The sequence below is a fragment of the Monopterus albus genome, unplaced genomic scaffold (genome assembly GCF_001952655.1).
Source record: "Monopterus albus unplaced genomic scaffold, M_albus_1.0 scaffold253.1, whole genome shotgun sequence".
NCBI classification, from domain to species: Eukaryota; Metazoa; Chordata; class Actinopteri; order Synbranchiformes; family Synbranchidae; genus Monopterus; species Monopterus albus.
Window position 1 is genome coordinate 1,030,438 of NW_018128133.1, and position 23,380 is coordinate 1,053,817.

The 23,380-nt window shown below is 40.2% G+C and overlaps 1 protein-coding gene across 2 annotated transcripts in view; it reads left to right on the forward strand.

The window, feature by feature from the left end:
* The window catches only part of col27a1a (collagen, type XXVII, alpha 1a), a 60,482-nt gene that overhangs the window by 20,672 nt on the left and 16,430 nt on the right, over window positions 1-23,380 (forward strand). For both annotated transcript variants that reach the window (XM_020621122.1, XM_020621123.1), the window contains exons 8-27: window positions 3,727-3,771; window positions 5,819-5,872; window positions 6,337-6,381; window positions 7,473-7,526; window positions 8,271-8,315; window positions 11,895-11,948; window positions 13,452-13,496; window positions 15,463-15,516; window positions 15,735-15,779; window positions 18,233-18,286; window positions 18,677-18,730; window positions 19,328-19,381; window positions 19,482-19,535; window positions 20,119-20,172; window positions 20,308-20,352; window positions 21,991-22,044; window positions 22,152-22,196; window positions 22,304-22,357; window positions 22,436-22,489; window positions 22,847-22,900. In XM_020621122.1, the coding sequence (XP_020476778.1) occupies window positions 3,727-3,771; window positions 5,819-5,872; window positions 6,337-6,381; window positions 7,473-7,526; window positions 8,271-8,315; window positions 11,895-11,948; window positions 13,452-13,496; window positions 15,463-15,516; window positions 15,735-15,779; window positions 18,233-18,286; window positions 18,677-18,730; window positions 19,328-19,381; window positions 19,482-19,535; window positions 20,119-20,172; window positions 20,308-20,352; window positions 21,991-22,044; window positions 22,152-22,196; window positions 22,304-22,357; window positions 22,436-22,489; window positions 22,847-22,900 (1,017 nt within the window). The remainder of the gene's footprint in view (window positions 1-3,726; window positions 3,772-5,818; window positions 5,873-6,336; window positions 6,382-7,472; window positions 7,527-8,270; window positions 8,316-11,894; window positions 11,949-13,451; window positions 13,497-15,462; window positions 15,517-15,734; window positions 15,780-18,232; window positions 18,287-18,676; window positions 18,731-19,327; window positions 19,382-19,481; window positions 19,536-20,118; window positions 20,173-20,307; window positions 20,353-21,990; window positions 22,045-22,151; window positions 22,197-22,303; window positions 22,358-22,435; window positions 22,490-22,846; window positions 22,901-23,380) is intronic.

A 23,380-nucleotide genomic window follows, 5' to 3' on the forward strand; every position in this document is an offset into this window, starting at 1 on the left:
GCTGTTTCTTCCTCTTCCTCTCTGTTTGACTCGCTCCATCTCACATGCCTGGCTTGCTACCATGAAGCTGTGGTTTAGGAAAAATTGGACAACGGCATCTTTTCCTCTGTATTTTCCCCTTTCACCTTCTCCATCTTTAACACACGCTCACCTAAATACACACATTCAGGCTCTAAATCAGCCTCAGCCTGACACTTTGACCGAGAATTCTGGAATTTTTCCTGTCAGTTTTCCATGGAAAACTAATGGAGAAAGCAGAGGTGCTTTGAATGTGTTGTAGGAGAGTGTGATTTTTCAACAGCGGACAAGCCAAGCATGTTCTACTCTACAACATTTATTCTAAAAAGCAGATTCTGAATGGCTTTTCAGTATGGCAGGCAGGGTCAGGAAGAGGGGACACACAGTGCCAAACCACAACTACAAGGCCACATTACAATCCACACGCTTTACTTTACTTCTTCCATCCTTTTTTCTATGTATATTCTGAATGCATGTTGATCTGTCTCTTCTCACTTTTTGTCTTTTCTACATCTGGCTTTCCTACTACCTCAGCCTTTTCTCCATGAAAAACACTGTCTACTGGCAGTGTAACTTAGCTTTCGGTTGCAGGATTTTAAATACATATTTATACAGTTTTTGACTCTTTAGTTTATTTTCACCAGGAAATAGAACTTTGTGTAAAACTATAAATTCTAACATGTCTATTTGTTGTGTGGGTCTATTACTATTGGTTATAGTAGGTAAGATATTGACATACTGTTCTCCAGGATGTGTTACGTTCTCTTAAAGCTAACGAAGCTAAATTTATTTGCACAAACATCATGTTGCCATCAGAGCATATTTTAAGCTTAACAAAGATTAACAGTTAAAGAGCTCAGTTAGAAAGTCAGTTAGCTAGACAGCAGCTAATCCCTAAACACTCCTGTAGACCCTGTGGTTAGTCTATACTAAACCACAGGGGAAATACAGCTGTCTTGTGGCATATTATGGTGGAGTCTTGCTTATACGAAGTATCTACATGTGTTTATCACATACAGTTTGTGCCGTACATACATGTGTAAGGGTTTTAGGGTCACATTATGCATAGACCATCGTTAATTTGCATTCCCTCTTTTAGCACACACTTAAAAATGTAAATACACAAGTGTACTGAAAATGTATGCTCATAGTTTTACAGATATTTTTCCTTTCAAACTAAGTCCAAACCATAGTTATCCTAACAAGAACACAACATGGAGAAAAAGTAGAATGATATACGGAAACGCCTCTGCAAATTTCTATGCAGTGTGGTCTGTTGTATAACATTAATCTGTTTGAAGACCCCTTCCAAACCAGCTTTCCCTGTCTAGCTTCTGCCCACTGTTCAAACTAACAAATCCTCATGCTGAGGCATGATTATTGCAATTAGGAGAGAATTCAAGTCAACCATAATTTTGTTTGTGTTTCACAAGACATACAAATCATTGATTGCTCTGTCTTCCACTGTGCTAGTAGTTTAATAGTGATACTGCATTGCAGTTCAGACAGGGATGAGATGAGGAATGCTTTTCCACTGGGTAGATTTCAACCAATTTGTCTAGTTATGTTCATGCAGTTGTTTGTTACCTCTGTCTCTGCCAGACATCCACATAGAAGGTTTATGTTCTGCTGTACATGCAACACATGCATGGAGCCAGATGACTGCTCAGAGCAATTGTCTGGCTCCATGGTGTAGAGTGACTTTGGAAAGAGAAAGTTGGAAAGCTGAAAGCAGAGATTAATAATGTGAGTGGTATATTTCTACCAGGGTGCAGTCCAGCAGAGGCACATTCATCATTTGCGGTGTATTGTTGTTAACAGACATGGGACCCATGCTCATTTGAACACCCACAAAGTGTGTATAGAGAGTTGGTAAGGAGTCAGGGAAATTATATGTCATCGGCAAACACAATCTGTCTTTTATTTTGTCTCTGCCAAAAGGGGCTTAGTGGTCCTGGGGGCATTCCTTGGCTTAATGGGGTAGGATTGGTGTTGGGAGGGTGGGTGGTTGGGGAACTTACAGGGTGCTATGGGAGAGCTGTTGTAAAAGAAAAGTATTCCTTTGGGTTTCTCTGATTGAACACATGTTTGTTAAATAAGTGGCACCGTAAACATAGGCAGACCTTTGGGAGTAGCCACTGTCATTTACAGGCTCATAATGAGTGAGATAAGGATCCGATATGACTAGCAGAGGTTGGGAGGCTATGAGGCTTAATATCCACAGGGTGTGCATGTGTGTGTGGTGGTGGGGGTGCTAGTGGACCTCACAGCACTACAGCCTCTACACATGTTTGTGCTATAAGGGATGTAATAACATGATTGTGTATGAATCTATACAGAATGTGCAGGTCTGTGCATATGTGTATATACAATGTATGCACACCTGTATATGTGTTATGCCACAAGAAAGGCATCAGGTCACTACATCTGCTGCAAAGACATGTTAGGCCAAGAAGTGGATTGAAAACAGGAATTAACCTTAAACAATGTCAAACTGATGGCAAATAGCCACATAAACAGGGAATATTTAGATTCAGTCACAGCGCAACAGGCCACCGTCATGAAGCCTTAATTTATCAATGGAAATTAATCACCCTAACATCAGGCACATCCATCGCTGTTCTCTCCACAACACCACCTACCATATGGGCTTTTATAAAAATATGGAAAACACACGCTGTTTCAGCACAGCAGTCTGTCCACATGTGGTGACATGTTTGTTTGTTTTATGTGTATTACTCAAGTAATTTCAGCCCAGCTTAAAGCATCACCTCCTAGTGGTCTTTTGACAATGTGCAGCAGTTGATGTGAGGTCATAGGCAAACTGAGAGGTACTCCAAAATATTGCTGGATATTTCTTAGTTAAAGAAAGAATGTTTAACAATAAAGTCTGTACAAAAAAAAGTTTAGCTGAAAAAAATGAATTTTTATTACTTTTAATTGCAGTATTGCAAAACAAATATGTTGCTGAAACAGCTGCCACATCTATGAAAGTCCTGAATTTGAAGTATAATGCTGATAACTGCAGTTGCTATTATGAAGGTGTAAGCCATTGAGAATGACTATGTAACATATAGTATGAGTAGAGAGATGCTGCGTCCAGTTGCCATCAGATGACAGAGCTAAAGGATAGTTTATAGGAACTCTGAGAGTCTTGGCACCCTGGGGCTGTGGTTTAGGAAAACGGGACAACAGGAGTCTTTCATTTCTTTGTACTTCTGTTTTTATTTTGTTTTTTTCCATCTTTCCTTTCCTCTCTCTCACTCACAACAAACTGTGGTCTGGAAAGGCATGTCTTCCCACCTTTGATTTAGTTTTTCTCCACTCTTTGTGGAGGTATGTGTTGCTGGAGTCAGCAGAACTGTAGAAACACACTAGGTTAGGCTGTCTACAGTGTTGTAGTCTGTTCTGGAAGCAGAGGCAACGACCTGCTATCTGACTCAGACAAGAAGGCATTTATATCCTCGACATGTCATGATCCCCACATGGCCTCCCCAGCACAGTTTGTGAGCACAGCCGGTGGAAAGCTAGGTTTTTTGACGAGAGTGCAGATTCATTCCTTGCATATGGCATGGCACTTAACCTGTTTGTCTGTGCTGTTAGCGTTGACATGCATACTGTAGGTCTGTTTATGTTTTCCTTGCCTGTGGTCTGTGTTAAAATGTATGTCTTCTGTCACATCTCCATTAACTCATTTTGTCTCTTTAGGGACAGAAAGGTTACCCTGGTCCACCTGGACGTCCTGGAGAACCTGTAAGTATTCTCCATTTCACAGCTACCTTTTCCCCACTGTGGGATCAATAAAGTTCTACCTACCTACCTACCTACCTACCTCATACGGCCTTAATACTCCCTAAATGTTGTTGACCCATACTTCTGCTGTTCTTCACACTTTTATCAGCATCACACTTCTGTATCTTTCAGCTCACGCCAAGAGGATGTCATCTTTTTCTCTAATATTTTAGTGTTTGTCATTCATTTTCAAATTCCTGTCAGCTCTTTGTTTTTTACTCAGACATATCTCATCCCTCTACCCGATGCACACCCCATTACCTGCACTTCAGAAATTTGCCTTGATGAGTGTCTAAGTTTTGTTATTGTGGTGCTCACCATCGTGGCCCTAATCCTTCATACTGTCCCCTTATTTCTGAGTCCAGGTGTATATGTGTGTGTTTATGTACATGCACCACGCATGCCTGCACAGAGAAGCCAGATTAGATTAGCCTCTTATGAAGCACTGGTGAAGACAGACATCTGGCTAAAGTGCTGTGATGCAGCGATGCTCTCCAGGATATCAGTAAGTGATGCCAAAAGGAGAGAAACTAGAGAGAGGAGAAGAGAAAGAGCAGCAAGCCAACTAGGCCAACTAGGCCAGCAGTGACACACTCGCTGCTATTACACTGAAGCTTTGTCTGACTTTCCTTCTCTGGACCTTATCATTCAGTGTTCAGTCTCTCCCTTTTACACCATTTTACCTCGACTTGTACTCAAGCAGGAATTTAATTTCTCTTACAGTTCCTTCTTTCTGCCCATCTTACTTTAAACTGAGGAAATAAGTTCAATGAACCCTTTTATTTGCTGCTACTAGAGGGAGGAGATGTGACTCTGACTGTTTGGACCAGCCCCAAAGCCTCATGTCCAAGGCTATTTTCAGTCAAGCTGGGTCATACTACTGTTACAGTAATATTAAGGAAGGACCTTAGTCATGGAAAGATGAGTGGAACATTTTCCTCACTGTCACACAGTTTGAAGTCCCTTTTCTCTGGGGTGACGTTTCCAGCACAGGGAGTTCCATTACTACTCATCATCATTACACTGAAGGAGTACTTTTCCTCTCTCACTGTCATGTCCTTCCACTCTGTCCTTCCTCAAACGCCCCCCTGTTTCCCACAGAGCCAGTGCTGATCATCATAGCCACAGCCTTGGGTCTGAATCACCACAGCAACAATTTTGCACAACTCTTTGGCAGCGTGAGAGCAAAGGCCAGCTGGTGTGCTTACAGTGTTAATCACTCTTTGTTACTGTAATACACCGTGGGCCATGCTGAGAGAACCCTCAGTGCTGTTGGCCAGTTGAAAGTCTGGACTTCAGCCAAATTCTTGTCTGGATTTAACTGGCTGCATTATGCACTATATTTATCCAAGAGAGGGAATGGCAAGCAGTAAGCGTGGCTGCACATCTCGAGTGCGTCAAAGGAAGTTTTACTTGCAAATTTTAGTGTATCTTATGCTCAGACACACACACACGCGCACGGCCTTCATTAAATTTTAGATTAAAATAGATTACTGTCAATATAATGAAATACAAACATCACCAAAGTGTATATAATAAATACATAGAGATTAATTAGCTTGTCAGTAATAGTAAGAAGGGATTAACTGTTATGTACCGAGTTAAAAAAAAAAAAGAGTCCTGCGTATTGATTTATAACATTACCACTTCAGATATTAAAGGAATAGCTACCTGTGAAAAAATATGGTATAAATGTATGCCATTTATATCACTTAATTCTAATACTAGCACACCAAAGCAAAAATATGACAGCGGTAGTGTACCAGCTAAAGTGTATTAAAAGTCCACTATTACGCAAAGTAAACTTATTTATCACCTTCTTATACAGTAAACTGTTCACTTTACGTTGCTCTGTCGTCATCTCTGAAACTGTCTGCTACTGTGACAGAGTGACCTGCCTATGTGTTTGTGTTACCTTAATTTTGTTCACCCATCCCACCTTACCTCTCCTTCTTTCTTTCCTCCTCACCCACCCTTTTTCTGTCTTCCCCCCCTCTCTTCCCTGCAGGGAGAGCAAGGTCCAGTCGGAAGCCCAGGTGCCAAAGGTTATCCTGGCAGGCAGGTGCAGTAAATCCTCAAATGTGACTGGTACAGTTGTATTCACAGCCATAGTAAGGGCAAAGGGCCTGGGGGGAAATATTTGGGTAAATACTGTAGAGAGGAGCTGGAATATCTTAAAGGATAAAACTGTTCAGTTTGTGCTTTTATTGCACAGCTACTGTTAAAACTGTATTTTGCACAAAAGTACCTGTTGCTGTGCCTTCTATATGAACTAACTGCTGTCTTTGCAATGTATCATACAAATAACCTGTAATCTGTTAGAATTTTACACATTGTGTTTATAAGACTTGTGATTCTATTGTATCACAATTGCTGAGCAGTGTTAGTTGCAGTCTTTGGCTGTTATTTCAAAATGCCGTCATGATTCACAGTTGCACACATTCACCGTGTATTTTGGCAAATGTTATTTCAGGTATAGACCAGTAAAAGAGTTGAGCTTCTAAAAATTGTCCACCTTGTTTTTAGGGTTTACCAGGGCCTGTAGGACCAATGGGGCCTAAAGGCGTTCGGGTGAGTTAATTGCACTTCTTCCCTTGAAGCGCACAAAGTTTGATTTTATCAGTCTAAACTACTAACATTGGTGCTTTAACAGGACTAGGCCTTCAGTCTGACGGCTTGCTGAAACTTTTTACTTGGCAGCGTTTATACAAGGAGACTGTAATTCATGCAGGAAGTTAATTAATTTATGGTTGAAAACAATTTGGAGCTGTAAATCTGTTATTGCATGAGAGCTTGTATGTGCGCATAGGGTAGATGCAGGAACACAGAACTGCATGCAATTATGAAAGCATGCACCAGCATCCACCTCTGCTCACATAAATATCTTCATACACATTCACTCAACATGCTAAACGCAGAAACCTTTACTTGTAATGTAACTTTGCATTGCTATATACAGACTCTTACTGAAAGACTGGCTGTTGATAAGCCTCCACATACAAATACACACCCTTTAGTTACACAGACAGACACTCACAGACACACATTGTGATTTTTATGTTGTGTTGCAATAAAGGTTCTTTATCAGTTCCCTTTGGCTGATCCAAAATGTCCCCTACCCCCACTGGCTGGAATTTCCTGTTTAACCTCCATATGAGGCCCTGCTGCCTTAAGGAGACATTCTAGTCCTCTCCCTCGCTCACTGAGCCACCTTTCCACATATTCTGCACTCTTTTTTGCAGCATACTCCATATTCTGTATGTAAACCTACAGTGCTCAGCTCATGCTTGCCTAAGTAGTATCCTAGCTGTTCCTCCAGTGTTCTACTGTTGTGGTGTTTGTGTTTGTTTTCCTCTGTGTGTGTGTCTCCCTCTGTACCAACAGCCCACTGTGATGTCCTGGCTATCTTCAGAGATCCCTGGCGTGAGGGTATGTGCCCTTGGACTACATCGTGGAAGCCAGCACCATGCAGTCCATGGGCATATACACTTGCCTCATGGCTTGGTTCTTCATGGAAGCCTACCTTATCCATGCTGGACCGTCGGCCCCTGAAACCTAGCCCTAGAGTCACTTGCTCTTCTTCCTACTGTTTTTATGGCATCCACCTTCTCATACCACAAAATTCTTCTCTCTTTTTCTTGTTTTCCTCTCCTCTCCTGCAGGGATTCATTGGATTCCCAGGGCATTTTGGCCAGGCTGGGCCTGATGGCGAAAGAGTGAGTTCATATCAAATATATATTTTCTCTTTGTTATAATTGCAAAACTGTATAGTGACCAACTAAACGTAGATGATGACTGTCAGAAATGAAAACAGTACCCCTCCTGCTATTTCATCCAGCTGTCTTGTTGTTGTTATAATGTGAAGAAAAAGTCCCCAGCTGTCGAAGATGCTGCTGTATAAAGCTGTGTGGGAGTGTTGATGATTCATAGGATAAAAGCCCCTTCTCAGAACCTTTGAACTGCCTGACCTCATCAAGGCCTCCTCCATCTTTACAGCCTCTAAAACATGGAGCAATTAGCCTACTTTTGACATGATCCAAGAGGTTGCGTCAGCACGGAACAGGCTATAATGAGAAGCCCTTCATGGCTAGCCAGGCAACAAGACGGCTCAGTCTTTAGCTGCACACAACACATGGTGTCTACATGTCCTTTCCCAGGTTAAAGTGGTGTTAATTTAACGTGTATGTATGAGATGAAGGCCTAAATCCCTCTTAATAGGCTGAAATAATCTTGGATAGGCTGCAGTCAGCTGTTCTTCACATCTGTTGAATCATGAGCTGAGAGAGGCCTGCAGTTATTGCTTTTTAATTGTGTTTTGAATCAGTTATGCCCAAAGGTTTTACTGTATGTTTTGATTTTGATTTGGTTTTTACATCATTTTCATCTTTCTCTTTGCTTTTCCCCTCTCTGCTGTTTTCTATCCTGCTGCCTCTCCCTCTGTTTCTTGTTTTGATTTTCAGGGCATTCCCGGTGTACCAGGGAAGAGGGGCAAGATGGGTAGGCCGGTAAAGTTTTGTCTCAACATACTTTACAGATAATGTTTCCAAAGTGTGATGAATTGTGTTGGAGGTATTGTGTTGGCAACCGTGGTTCAGTGGGTAGATCGAGCGGTTATCTCCCAACTGGAGGGTTGGAGGTTCGAATCTCGGTGCCGTCCACATGTCAAACTGTTCTTGGGTAAGACACTGAACCCCAAAGTTGCCCCCGATGGTTAGAGCCATCGGTTGAGTTGGTGCCGCAGATGGCTGCCTCAGTTCTGTACCGGAAACAAATTCCTTGTGTATAACATACTTGGCCAAATAAAGGTTATTATTATTTAGGTATTGACCATGAATGTATCAGCTGTTAATAATGACTTAAAGAGGGAGATAATGACACATGTCAACATGACCGGTCCCGCTCAAATAAGGCAATGATGTCAGTTACTATTACAAAGACGTTTTATAATTTGCACCTCTGTTTATGTCATATTGAGAGTTTTTGCTGCAAAGACTCTAACGCCTACTGTGCACATGAACATTTATAACCTTTGCATTTACGTCATTGTTTGAGTCTGCTCAGTATTTCCATGGCTGTTGGAAGGGTTAACTGCAGCCTGAACACTGTGGAGTCCTACCAGCAATATGCCGGAATTTTGGATGCAACAAGAAAGGCTTTTGTGGAGTAAAGGGCTTTTGGTCTCCCCTCCAGCATGGAGCCATGCCATTTGGAGGGGGCCATCGGTTCTGTTGTGTGTGTCAGACTGTGTTCAAAGTTAGTTTGACAGAGTGTGTCAGACAGGATTTGTAACCCTGAAACTCACTGCTGAGATCATTGTGCAGCTGTTGCTTATTGGATTTTTGGTAAATAAGGCATTCATAGAACAAAACATCTAAATTCAGGCAAACCAGTGTCTGTTTGGTGTGAGGCTTTGAGAGCTGCAGCTTATTGTTTAATTACACAAATATTTAGGAAGTACATGTGAGTGCAAAGTCACTGTGTGTGAGGGTTTGGAGCATTTGTTTGAATTAGCTTTTTATCGTGCGTGTGTTCTCTGCATTAGGCTCATGATCCAATCCAGAGAAGTCCTGTAATTTTAATGATTTCAAAATCTGTAAAAGGCCACTTTAACTGCTACAGTCCTCTATAACGGACCTTTAAACTTGAAAGCACACACTATATCATCACTGTCATATGATTTCATGGTCCAACATGGAAAATGAAAAGCCATGATGATCCCTGACATTTTAATAGCCATAACCACAGCACTTGTACTCTGTCAAGGAAACACATACACAGTCTATCATCCACCAAAGTGTGATGAGAGATCAGATATTTCTGAAACACTGGAGAGCATAAATAGATTCCAAATTGCATTAGCCAAAAGTTCTACATTTACATTTGTTTTGACTTTATATATAACTGTTTGGGGTTTGGCTTTGTTCATGTTTCTGAAATTGTCTTTGTCCGGCTCATCAACTGCAGTTCCTTCACATTACTACGGTATCTGGCAGTGTTTACTGCTGTTGTGTGATCCTTTTTCACATTGAAGCTGGAAAACAGGGTCGTCTGACATCATATACAGGCAGAGATACATTAAAGGCTTGAATGACTCTCCTCAAAGGCTTTTTTAAATGCTGCATTTGGCAACGCTGCATTTCCCACATTTGTCATTAGTTTGTGCAGCAGTAGTGGCAGCTGTATGATTCATCTTTTGGGTCACTGTCATGTGTCACTGATTTCTGGTGTACTTGTGCTACCCCCAGTGCGCATAATTTCTTATTGCCATAAAGCTGCCTCAAACATAACACTGGCCCTTTCTTCATACATTTTCTGTGGGAGTTGTTGTGTTGGGGTGGGGGGTGGGTGTGTTTGGAGGCGCTCCAGAAGCTTAGTAGGAAGAGAAAAAATCTTTTTGTGACACTGTCTAATTAAAGTGTTTAGTGCAGTTATGATCACTTCATTGACCTGGATAGGTGAACATTTACATACCGTCGGTCAGAAGGGTTTTTCTTATATCAAATGATTCCAGACTGGTAGGGCGAGTCAGAAATCGAAATAATTATACATACTGTAGATTTAAGACTAGTGGTTAAGGCGCAGCACTCTCACCACTGCAGCCCGGGTTTGAGTCAGGAACGACATCCGGCGTAAAACACGTGCCAAATGTCAACACACGAATCGTCAGTGTGACGATTCACTGTAGCGACCCCTAACGGGAAAAAGCTGAAAGTGACATTCATACATACTTTAGATTTAAAATATCTGCCATCTTACTGAAATATCTGACATTTTCTGGAGGTATTCACAATAAATAATGTGTGAAGGCCAGAATATCAGCCATCATGAGTGCTTCTGGATGGTCTCATTTAAAAGTTGCGTTGGCCCTCTGCTTGCTGCAGATGTAGTTTCTCTTTGGAGCACCCCCACCTGTTAGCATAGCTCAGATTAGCTCCCCATTTACTGCTAAATAGATAGAAAAATTACTTGGCTGCTGGTCTTTCTTGTTGCACATTAAAAAATGGCCTCAGTCTAAGTAGAACAGTTGGCTGCTCACACCCTACAGCTGATAGATGTAATGCTTATAATGATGCCGTTATGCTCATATTTTGTACATATTTCAGATTGCTATTACAGTAGCAGTGCTCTTGGTTGTGTAACAGTCAGCTGTATGTGTAAAAACCTGCTCTGGAATATACACTATGGTTCAAAGTTTGGAGTCACCTCCATTTTTCAGTTGTTTTTGATACAGTTCAACAGCCAAACACAATTGTAATGTTCTTTCTACAACTGAAATCAAATAATGTTTGGATAGATAGCACTGTTCCAGGAGTTCCCATAAAATGTGTTACACTTGTAGGTTTCTTTGCTTTCAGTTTTCACCTATAATGAAATAATGTCTCAAAGCATATAGCAATACAGCCACTTCCAACACTGTCATAGCACAAATAGAATATGTTGTTGTACATAATCAACAAAAGATGGAACATCGGTAGAAGTTGCCTAAATTTTCAAGGCTTAATTTACTTTAAGTTAACTCATTACTCCATCCCTGAAAAAGGCCTGTTTTAGATGAAGTTTACATACATTTTTAGCTTTTGGTATTTGTTTGTTTGTTTTTTTTATCTCTGGAAGTTTGCTTTTTAGCTTTGTACCATTTAAGGTCACTGACTAAACTCAAAGTGCTTAAATGTCATAATAAAAAGTGGGAAATGGAGGTGACCACAAACATTTGAACTGTAGTGCATATGCAGTTCCTGTCAGCTTTATAGCAGCTTTCAGCAAACTGTTTTTTTTATTTATTAAACAACCATTATAGTACCTCAGCAGATTAATATTGGACTTAACAGTATATTGATCATGTGGCCAGAAACACAACTCCAAATGAATGACAATGTTGCTCACTAACTAATAAGCAAGTGTTTGCTAACAAGTTAATCATAAACATCAAATATAAAATCTGTGGTCAGTACTTGTTTTTGCTGTTCCCAAGTGGCCAATAAAACAGATCTTGTGTCTATAAAGCAAAGAGACTTTCATTGGATGTCTGATGTGATTGTTGCTGTTTGTGTGCAACCAAACATCAATGCACTCTTTGTCCTCAGGGGTTTCCAGGAGACTCTAGGGAGAAAGGACCACCTGGACCAGATGGAGAGCCAGTATGTCACGCCCTCTGTTACTCACACACTGTCAGACATACACACACGCACACGTCTACTGTAAATACATAACCAATCCAAATGTGTTTTGTACACAAACACACAGCTCTCCCACATACACACACACACAGTCTAAGAGAAGTGCTTTCACTCTCACACACACAGTCCCCTGGTGTTTTAGTACTCTGACATTTTGGCAGTGCTGGTGGATAAATTTTCTGTCCGTCCAGCAGTTTGCCTCAATTTTTCTGTTTTATTTATAGTTAGTTTTTTTGCTCTGGACAAGCATTTCTGCTGTATTTCATTTCATCCCATTCTTTCCTCTGTTGTAAATTATTTTACTTGGCATTTCTTTCAAAACTTACAGTATTAAGGGGAGACCAGTTAGCTGGCTTGGCTTTCAAATGCAACCTTTTCATTTCACCAGTATAAAATGGCCACTAACACACACATACATACTTCCAGTCTTCATTTCCAGGAGACGTACCCTAACCGGACAAGCCTCCGTTCCCCACGAAGATAGTAACTCATGGATTTTGGGCTGCACAAATTGAAAAACAAGACCCCCCTCACACACACACACACACACACACGCAAACTGTATTATTAGGAGGTGGCATCCAACAATAGTAAATGTTTTCAATTCAGTAATGATAGTTCAGAAAACACAGTCTCACATTTCTGTCTATATGGAAAATATCAGATTATTTGATTTGAGCGTTTTTATTTTTCTGGGATATTCGCTGTCGTTATTACAACTGTAGCACTTCATCAGTGAGAATGGAAACATTTTAAAATAAAGACAAACACACTGGCATGCTACACCTTCATGTCTGACAAAACAATTTGCCTACATATCCCTGACTTTTTCTATGGTTTAGTCTTTTACATGAGGCAACTAACTTCTTAATATATTCTTTCTTGGCTTCTTTTGCTTTGCCTGAGAGCAAGGACTGATCTCATCGAATGCATCAGATGTTAGTTTGAATAACCTGTATGGCCGTATGAAATTCCAGGTACTATATATATTTTGGGCAGGTATAATGATTACCAGGTTCACCATCTCAATTTAGCATGTTGGCATACAACATTAGCTAATTAGCATCATACAAAGTGTAGCTGAGATTAGTTTTACATGTATTTGGTCCTAAACCAATGATGATGGTGCTAGATCAAAGGTCAGGGTTTTAGGAGACATCCTCTGGGGACAATAAATATTTGTGCAAAATTCTATCTGTATAATTTTTTTTTCTTGAGGGAGAACAAATTTGCAGATTTGACACAAAATGGCACAGTGGGACGATGGGCTAACATCCTCCTCCACCTTCACCTCACACACACATACACACATAAACATGCACACAGCCCCCTCTCTTAAGTTGCGTTCAACACTGAGCCACTCTTCTGGGCATGTTTGCTTAAAAAGGAGCCAATAACCCCAGAAACTTACTCCTTCTCCCTCTCCCTTCATCTCACTTACTCTTTCTCCTCCTCTGTAATTAGGGTAACATGGGAGCCCCAGGTCCAAACGGAGTTCCTGGACTCATTGTGAGTAGCAGTTGCATGTTTCAGTGTATAGTCTGTGTGCTCTCCTCAACATAGCTGTAAACCAAATATCCCTGCTTAATTGGAAAAACATTTCCATTAGCTCTCATCATTTATTCTGCCAGCCATTTTTTTGGAAAATGAATCACACTTTGTAGGTTTGTTTGTACTACTGTAAACATATTTAAAATGTGAATGCAAATGATTCTTGAAACATGTTTTTTAGTTATTTTTTGCCATGGCTGTAAAGCCTGAATTATGTCGTTTATCCCGCTCATTTCCTCTCATGACAAACAAACAGAGTGATCCACAAAGCATTTTGTTTTCCTCTTGAATCTCTCTGCTATTAACTATTGTATTTTTGAACTAGAAGTCCCCCTGCCCACCCATCACCTTGCCCTCCATGCTTGTCCATTCCAACAATTGCATAATTGTGTCTGATTACAATATGTCCCTGGTTTCTCTTGTCATGGCCTGTCTTCACTGTCGCTGCTGCTCCTCCTGGTCTATTCTAGGCCACCAGTGATGGTAGTAGGCCTATAATTGGAGGACTCTCTGATTACAGCTCTGCTCTGAGCCCTGTCCTCTCTATCAATGTGACCCAACATGACATATAGTACACACCAGCATCACAGAGCTGCACTTCAAAGATATAAAGATACAAACACCCTTCTCTGGCGACTGCAGGCCTTAACTTTGACAGAAGCCAGGCCACATTTGAAGAAAAGTGGCAAATGTACAGTATGTACTGTAGGCATGTAGAAAACTCTCAATACACCGTTCAGAAAATAGAAAAGCTTTTTTCTGAAGAGGTGGCAGCACCACATTTTTATTTATTTGTTTCTATTTTCCATCCTTGCATTCTGCATTTGGAATGTCATTGGGAAATGTTTGCCTTGCACACAAAACCATCCTACTTTGATGGAAGTTGAAAAAGGTTGTTGACCTGGCCAGAAATTGAACCTACAGCATGTGTTGCCCTGTGACATGCAATGAAAACAAATTCAGAAACCTGGAATCAAAACATTATACAGTATAGTATATTGTGTTTTTTACGCATTTTTGCATTTTGGACAGATGAGCATGAAATCAGGAAATACAACAGGGACAGTGAGTGTTTGTAGGCTCTCTATGGCTCTGCAACACTGTGGCCAAACAACAAATGCTGGGTTTTTGTTCAGGCAGATCACTCCAGTTGAATCCTGGATAAAATTTTTATTCTCCTTTGTCCCATTGCAAATTTCCTCAGCTTAATAAGAAGACATTTTCCAGCCTCTCAATGCTTAACATCAAATTAAGCAACTTGGAGAGAGGGACATTTTGCAGTATACTATATTAAAACATAATCTGTCACACATGCAGTATTCACAGAGCAACAAATATTTGAGGTTACCTTGTAGGTGTTTGCAAGCAGAACATCCAGAGGTCCAGAAAATGGAAATAAGGTAACTACTAGCAGCCTTTGGTGCTTCTCTGTGGAGAGAATGTTTCACAAGCAACCTCATGAACAGGGCCAAAGTTTCTTTTCACATACTGACAAAAAAAGCAGATAATCCAGTCAAGACTTTAATCATCCATAATTGGGCCTTAATAAAATACAGTTCTCCCTTGCCATTACAACTGCAATTTTGTTTCTTCTGCTCTGGGCCATGAAGCCCAGTGCTGGTTCCCTTTCCAGTGATGGAACAAGACATTATGTCAAGCATTTATTCTTAACAGTACAATCTTGGCTTCAGACTACAACATCTACTCCATGTCTCCTAAATACAGCATGGTTACATGTTACCATCCCTTGTTTGTGTTGAGTACAATCTGAAAGCAACATAATAAAGCTTATTCGTGCATTTACAGTAATAAACGCTAATGGGAACTGAAGTGTACTCTGTGTGTGTGTGTGTGTCTGTAATTTATGCATATGATATCACTGTATATGAATATGTTTCTTATTTGTCCTCTCTTCTTACAACAGGGTGATATGGGACCTGTAGGAGAAATGGGCCTTCCAGGACCTATTGGACTGAAGGTACTCACACAAAGAGATGGAAACTGTTACCTTCACTGCCTTATCTTGTATCACCTTCTGTAGACTAAGTAGAGTTTGGATAATTTTTGCTTAATACCATTAAGAAATAGCAGCTCACAAAAGTGTGTTCAGTGTGCCTGTGTGTAGGTGAATACACTGTAGGTGCACTGTGGTTTTGTGGGGTCCCTCTCTAACCCATTTGTTGGTGCTTGTTCCAGGGAGTGCCTGGAAATCCAGGAGAGCCAGGACTGAAAGGTGATAAGGTGATCTGAATATTCCTGTTATTGACTTGTGTTTGAGTAGCATGTAATGGATATGTACTCATTTGCTTCCTACTCTAGCCATCCCTTTAAACATTACATGAAAGGGACAATCTCAGCTTTAATTTGGTTAGGTTTCCTGGGTTTCTATTTTACTTCTGCAAGGGTTCAAAAAGTAATTAGACACTTGGCTGTGCATGGGCAGCTGTGTTGTTTCATGCAAGGAAAGCTCTCACTCATGGTTCAGAGTTAACTGAGAGATGAGAGTTGCCATTTACATTGAGGTGGGCTTTTCTGTGGATATGAGGAGTAAAGAGATGACCATGCAAGTGAAGATGATAATATTCAGGTTCAAAAGAGTAAACATATATCAAAAAGATATTAAAGATAGTTTGCCAAGAACTAGAAAATTGCAAATGATAGTTGTTGTGTCAACAATCAAGACATCATGATGTCAGAGGATTCGTCACAAGTTATAAACCCCTAAGCCTCAACAACAGAAGGCCAGGCTGTTTCCGGGGATGGGCTGATAAAGCAAAAATCAACCTCTATCAGAATAATGGAAAGAAGAAAGTGTAGAGGAAAAAAGAAATAGTACATGGCCCAAAAGCCACCACCTCATCTGTCAAATATGATGCTGGCAACAGGCTGAATGCAGAGGTCTACAGGGACTTTCTTTGTGCTTAGTTTTGACCAAATTCATTAAAACCCATTAGGATGACATTTGATCATTCAGCATTATGGTAATCTTCAACATACAACTAACTCAGCCAAAGAGCTTCTTAGGCTGAAGAGTTGGAATATCACAGATCAGTCACCTGATCTCAGTCTGATTCCACTTACTGAAAACCAGACTAAGAGCAGAGGCACCCCACAACAAACAAGAGTTGGTAAGTGGCTGCAGTGGAGGCCTGGGAAAGCATCATTGCATGTCTGCTGATCTTCAGGTAGTCTCTGGATGCAAAGGGTTTTTCCACAAAATATTAAATATGATGATTTTGTTTGACTTCATGTGTATCTGTCCAGTTACTTTTCAACTCTTAACCTTTGGGCTCTATGTGTTAAACAGTCCAGATCTTCCACAAAATTCTTTCTATATTAACAAACTTGGTCAAATTAAAGCCAAGACTTGGCACTTTGATATACTATTCATTATTTTTATTTCAAACTGAATGTGCTGAAGCACAGAGTCTGAAGGACAAACAACATGGACAACTTTACAGATAATGAGGCTGTACAGTATATAAAGCAAGAGATTTGATTGGTTTCTCTAATTTCAATCAATGAGTCGTTCTGAAATCATTTGTTGAGATGTTAAAGGAGCCTTCACCTACCCCACCTTTTATTTGTAGGCAGTCAGTGAGAGGCCATCTGTTGAATACACTTAAAGGAATAGTTTGACATTTTGAGAGATACATTTATTTGTATTCTTGCTGAGCATAAGATGAGAAGATCTGTATTACTGTAACATCTGTTTGTTCAATACAAAGCCAGGAGACGTTAGTGTATCTTAGCTTAAAAGACAGGAAACAGGAGGAAACAGCTAGCCTGGTTCTGTCCAAAGGTAACAAAGGCTGCCTGCCAGCACCTCTAAAGCTAAAGCAAACCATAAAAACTGATGGGTAGAAATGACTATTTTTAGTTTGTTTTTTATGCAAAGCTAAGCTAACCACCTACTGGCTCCAGCTCCATGCAGAGATGATGTCAGTCTTCTCATTTAACACTCAGCAAGAAAATGATGACCTATTCCCTTAAATAATAAACTAAGAATAGAGGAACTTAATCAATATTCCAAAAAAAAAAAACTTTTCTGTGCTTTGGAAACTACTTTAAAGACTCAGCGACATAGTTTCAGTAAATGACTGGACAATTAGAACTAATACAGATAAGACCAGTGGTAACATTTTAAAATCAATCTGAATTAGCTGTGGTCTGCTAATAGTAGAAAAATGTGCAGTACAATCAGTGCACCTGGAGGAGAAAGAAGAATAAATGATCTCCAGATTTGCAAATGGCACACAAGGTCGTGCACTATGTTAGTAACCTGAGCTTCTAATGAGAAGTCTGAATAAAAATGACAACATTGTGCACTTCTCACTTTACATTTGGAAGGAAGCTCATCAGTCCAGAACTAAAATACTAATTCGTCTGTAATTACTAATCTATTGACCACTGGCTTATCCTTTAAGATGTGGGTATACAGGATGGAGTAATCTTCATCAGTGGCTTACACTTTAATACTACATGAAAAATGTAGCTAATGCAGTGAACTAGAGTCATCTTGTGTGAAGGTATACATCATAGAGACCAGTAGTTAGTATGGTCTGTTGAAAAACCTGAATGCAATTGAACAAATAGAAAGTTATTGTTTCCCCTAATGTTCTTCATTTCTCTTTCTTCCTGTCTGTACCTCATCCATCTTCCTGGATGTCTTTATCTCCTCCTCTCTCCATCAGGGTGAAATTGGGATTCCTGGAGAGCAAGGGGAAATTGGTTACAAAGGAGATAAGGTAAGTCACCACTGTAACACATTTGTGCATGTCATAAATACTCACTGCATATCGTCTGCCCTCATCAGCTCGTGCCCTGCATGCTGCCTCCAGCACACACATCCAGCCTTTGTTGCAGAATTGTGATTTTTCACAATGACTTATCCAGATGTGTGCTGTCCAGCTCATGGAAATTCTTATGTAACCCCCTCCTCATTTGTCTGTGCATGTAAGCAAATCTAACCCTTTCCACATCATAGAACAGATTGGTCCCAAGAGATAACAAATACTCAGCAGAGTCATGCAGGTCTAATGTCTGTTTCTCTAGAAAAGAAAACGGGGTTCTGCTTTTTTGAGCCTGAATCCTGACCAGCAGTCTTAGTTTTTATGTGTTTTGTTTCTATTGGACAGGGTATCCAGGGCACTCCAGGGTTACCAGGTATCCGTGGGAAAGCAGGACCACAGGTTAGCTCTGACTTTAATGCCCGGGATTACTTTAAAATGCTAAAATATGGCTGTAATGCTTTTCATCTAAAGGGTTAGAGGGACATTTGGGAAATTTTCTTGTTGACTCACATATCCATTCATTCGATATAAGGCTAGAGCCAGGAGCTGGTTAGCTTAGTTCAATATCAAGACTGAAACCTGGTGGAAACATTTAGCTCAACTCTCTCCAAAGGTAACAAAATCCACTAACGAGCATGTTATATCTGCTTTGTTTAATCGGTACAGTTTCAACCGTTTTAAACTCGAGTGTGAAAAGAACTTGTGATTTTACAGGTTATGTGCAGGACTATTTTTAGTCAGTGTTTTTCCCCACTGCAAAACCATTCTTTGTCATTTCTACAAATTAAACAAATGCTACATGGTAGTTAATGACCCACAGAGACGTAGAAAGTGGATTTTGACAGATCCAAGCTAACTGTTCCTCCTGTTTCTAGTTGTGCCAAGCTAAGCTAACCAGTTACAGTTACAGCCTTATATTAAATAAACAAACATGGGAATTGTATTGACCATCACTCATTTCTTTAAGGCATTTTTCACATTATCGTATTTTTACAGGGCAAAATTGGAGAGAGAGGCCCAGATGGTGCACCTGGACCGCCAGGCCCTGAGGTGTGAATTTATACCTTCATTGCCACTTTAAATGGGTGAGTCTCTATTTTCATTACAGATAAGAGGCAATAAAAATTATTTTTTCTTTTGACCATGACAGGGTTTCCCTGGTGACATGGGACCACCAGGAGAGAATGGCCTTGAAGGACCAAAGGTGAGTAAAACATCATTTTGGCTGAGTTGTCTATCAACTGGTGTATGTTTCAAAGCATAAAACAGAATGAGAGTACTGCAGCCACACTAGCAGCTCTGTGAGGCTTAGGAGTCACCATTCTAACATGCTCACAGTGACAAAGGTTACATGCTGATGTTTAACAGGTAAAATGTTTACCATCTAACTTAGTGTGTTGCACGTACACTTGCTAATTAGCATTAAATAAAAATTAAAGTTGTGGCTGATTGCAGTGACATCACTTATGTAGGTACTTGGTCACAAACCAAAGTTATGAACAAATTAAAAATTTGCCCTGATGATGACATTAGAAGAAAAGTCAGGGAATCACTAGTCATTACTATTCATCCAATGGGGACCATGAATGTCTGTTCCAGATTGTCATTGCAGTCTATCCAGTGGTTGTTAAAATATTTGTCTTTACCAAAATGGCGAACTGATTGACAGACAGACAGACCAGTGCCTTTCCTGCAGCCACACTGCTAAAATTGCTAATAACATATGAGTAAATATCACATTTACCTTTGCACATCAGCTTTCATTTCACTGCCATTTATTCATCCAGGGAAAAACAGGGACCAGAGGTATACCTGGGCCACAAGGGGTGCCTGGCTTGGAGGTAAGACTGTCACTCACATCAAACAACCCCAAAGTGCCAGAAAATCATTGAAAGTTGTATGGTACAAGGCCTCTCTTTTCCGAGGGCTACTTTATGTGCCCAAATATAATTCAGAGTAATATTATCTGTTTCCAGGGAGATGAGGGCTCGATTGGACCACCAGGCCCAACAGGACTCGAGGTGGGTTATTAGACAAACACCTGGTGTTGCCTGGCTGGTTGAATAGAAGTAGAGAGAGAAGACAACACAGACAACTGCACATTTTAATTTGGGGCAACCAGACTAGAGATCCTCTTGACTTCTCCATGGTAACATAAAGAAATGTTGAGTCTGTGTGTGTACTTAACATAGTTGGCATGTTTTTTTGAGCTGTATCACATTCAGGACCATCTTTCCTGTCCATTGTTGTGGTTTTATTCGTCCTTTTTATATCTGTGGTAAATTCAACATCAAAAAGAAAGAGGTAAAGGGACTGAAGTATGATTCGGTCTATGGAAAATGCAGCAGTGAAGATAAATCTGTTTTCATGTTTTGCAGTACAGCAATTCACAGTTTCACAGCCTTTTAGTTACTAGAACAAAGGAGTGATGTTTGCTGGCTAGTCTGCAGTGAAAGCTCACTGATGTAGATCTAAAAGGAGAAAGCTCTGGATGAGTAATAGGAGAGGAGATTTATTAATTGTGTTACAGCTCGTCTCTGGATAATTGTCCTCTCACAGTTAGGAGCTGCATGCAATCCTTGATCTTGTCCACCAGGGGGTGGTAAGCGCCATCACTGTGTTTACAGCTGCCATAAAGTGCTAAAAGATGTTATTGGGCCACTGCATTTTTTTTTTTTAACTTTATTTCTCAAATGCCTTTATGAACAAAAAAAATTGACTGTTGTAATTATACATGCTCTCAAATTTTTTTCTGACTTTTTAAAATGTAGTCATTTTCCTAGAGGCTACTTTTTTTTATCTCATACATCTTCCTACTCCCAGTTATTTCGACTTTCACTCTCTCGGCCCAGTTTCCCATTTGATTCTCTAACCCCCTCTCTCCTCTATCTGAGGGAGAATGGTGTATGACTCGTTCAGGTGCTGATCTCTGGCCAGGTGCCAAAGGTCGGCCTACTCCTCTACCTCATTAACCTTCTCAGCCAGTTGTCCTTTTCACCTTTCTTCTCAAAAGCACACCTTCAATCTTTTTTTTTTGCCATCTCCCACTCCTTCTCAGTTTACCTTCTTGGTGCAATTTTGTGTCTCTAAGTATGTCTTTCTTGTTCTGATGTGGTCATTTTCAGACCTAAATCTAAATCAGGTGATAAGAAATTCATTAATTCTGGACAGCTCATATTAACTGTCCTGTAGAAAATTGGCTTTCACTCTGTGTTTACTCTTTGTGAGAAAAATACAGTATTAGACTGTAACATCTTATGAAAGCTGCCAACCTTTCTTGACTAAAATGTTGGAATTGTTGAGTCACTCAGTTTTTAGGAGTTTGGTTTACACATGTTTGACCTCGAGTTATTGCCTGATAAAAAGCACTTAACCCCCCCATCTTAAACCCAGGAATTACTGTCTGTGTAAGAGGAAGAGTCATTGAACTCTTTCACAGCCTGACTAATGTACTGTCATCATTACCTGAACACACACTGCATATGTCAGCAGCAAGCTTAAGCTTAAGTGAGCTGCAGCAGCTGCAAACCACTCCCTAGCTCTCTCTTCAAACTTTCATAGGAAACAGATCCTTTATATTCAATGAGAATTTGTGATGAATGGTAATGATCCTTTAACTGGCAAGTGAATTTATCATTCTATGCTATGTTCTCTTCCAGGGTGAAATGGGCAGAAAAGGATTTCCTGGGAAAGTTGGCCCAGAGGGAGTGAAGGTGAATAAAGAGATTCCTCATATGCTGTGGGATTTTTTTCTCTTAAAATCTAAAACATATTGAATCAACTTTGTAAACAAATGACTGCTAATATACATTTTCTGTAGGGTGAGCCTGGTGTCACAGGAAATGTTGGACCTATGGGAGAAAGAGTAAGAAATCCTCACATAGCCACTTCCTGTATGGAATAATAGCACTCTTTCTAAACCATTTTTGCAAATATCTATCTGTTCACCAGTCCAACGACTCTGCATTTCAGGGCTTGGTGGGTTTCATAGGACCTGTGGGAGAGGCAGGAATGGCAGGAGAGAAGGTAAAGAAACCTTGTTCCATCCTTACAAGTCCTCACACAGTGACTTTGATGACTGAATGTTGTGTTCTGTATCATTAGGGGGATAGAGGGGAGACGGGCCTTCCCGGACCACCTGGAGAGAAGGGATCAATGGTAAGATATGATGAAGAAGACAGTTTGATGAATACTAAAATATAAGCTTATACAAAGTTATCTAGGTGCAGTGTCATTTGGAAAAGTTCTTTTAAAAATATAAGTATAAATATTTCTGCAGATGTATATCCTTAAGTCAATGTGTGTGTATGCGTGTATGAATGAAATCCACTTGATTACATCAAACAAATTCATGCACATTCATTTTTGTGTTGTAAGAAATGCTTGATGTCATCGTGTTCCCACAGCCTTACTGTTTTTGTTTATTAGATTAATCATTTATAATACCCTCTTTTGTGCTGGTCATAATCTCCGATCTGTGTCCCGTGTGTGTTTCTGTCTGTGTAAATATGACAGGGTCATCCAGGGACACCAGGGGAGACGGGACCTACAGGACCACCAGGAAGACCAGTAAGTCATCATTCTTTATTTTTTGACTCAGTAGTAGTTGATTTGATTTGATTTATTCTTTCAAGCATGTAAAGACAGTTGATATGTCAACACACATAATTTTACACATATCCAACAAATGCTAATCCAATATCAATTAACTTATACCTAGTACATGCTTGAATGGAGTAGGAAGAAGTCAGACTTATCCAGTCCTACCCCATGACATCATCTTACATACATAAATGGATGGACTTCATCTCAGTTTTATTTGAGGCTCAGAGTCACAAGTCTGGATGTGTCAGAGGAAGCTGATAGGAACTAATATCTTGAAGTCTACTAAAGAAATGGAATTTTCCCAGATGTGATTTAAAAAAAAAAGTATCAGGTACTTTGTGTAACAAAATATATATTGGCAGTGGTAGTCATTGTCCTCTTTGAGCACATGAGAGTAAAATGCACAGTCTGCTGAGCATTATGAGAGCTGGCGGCCTCCTGCTG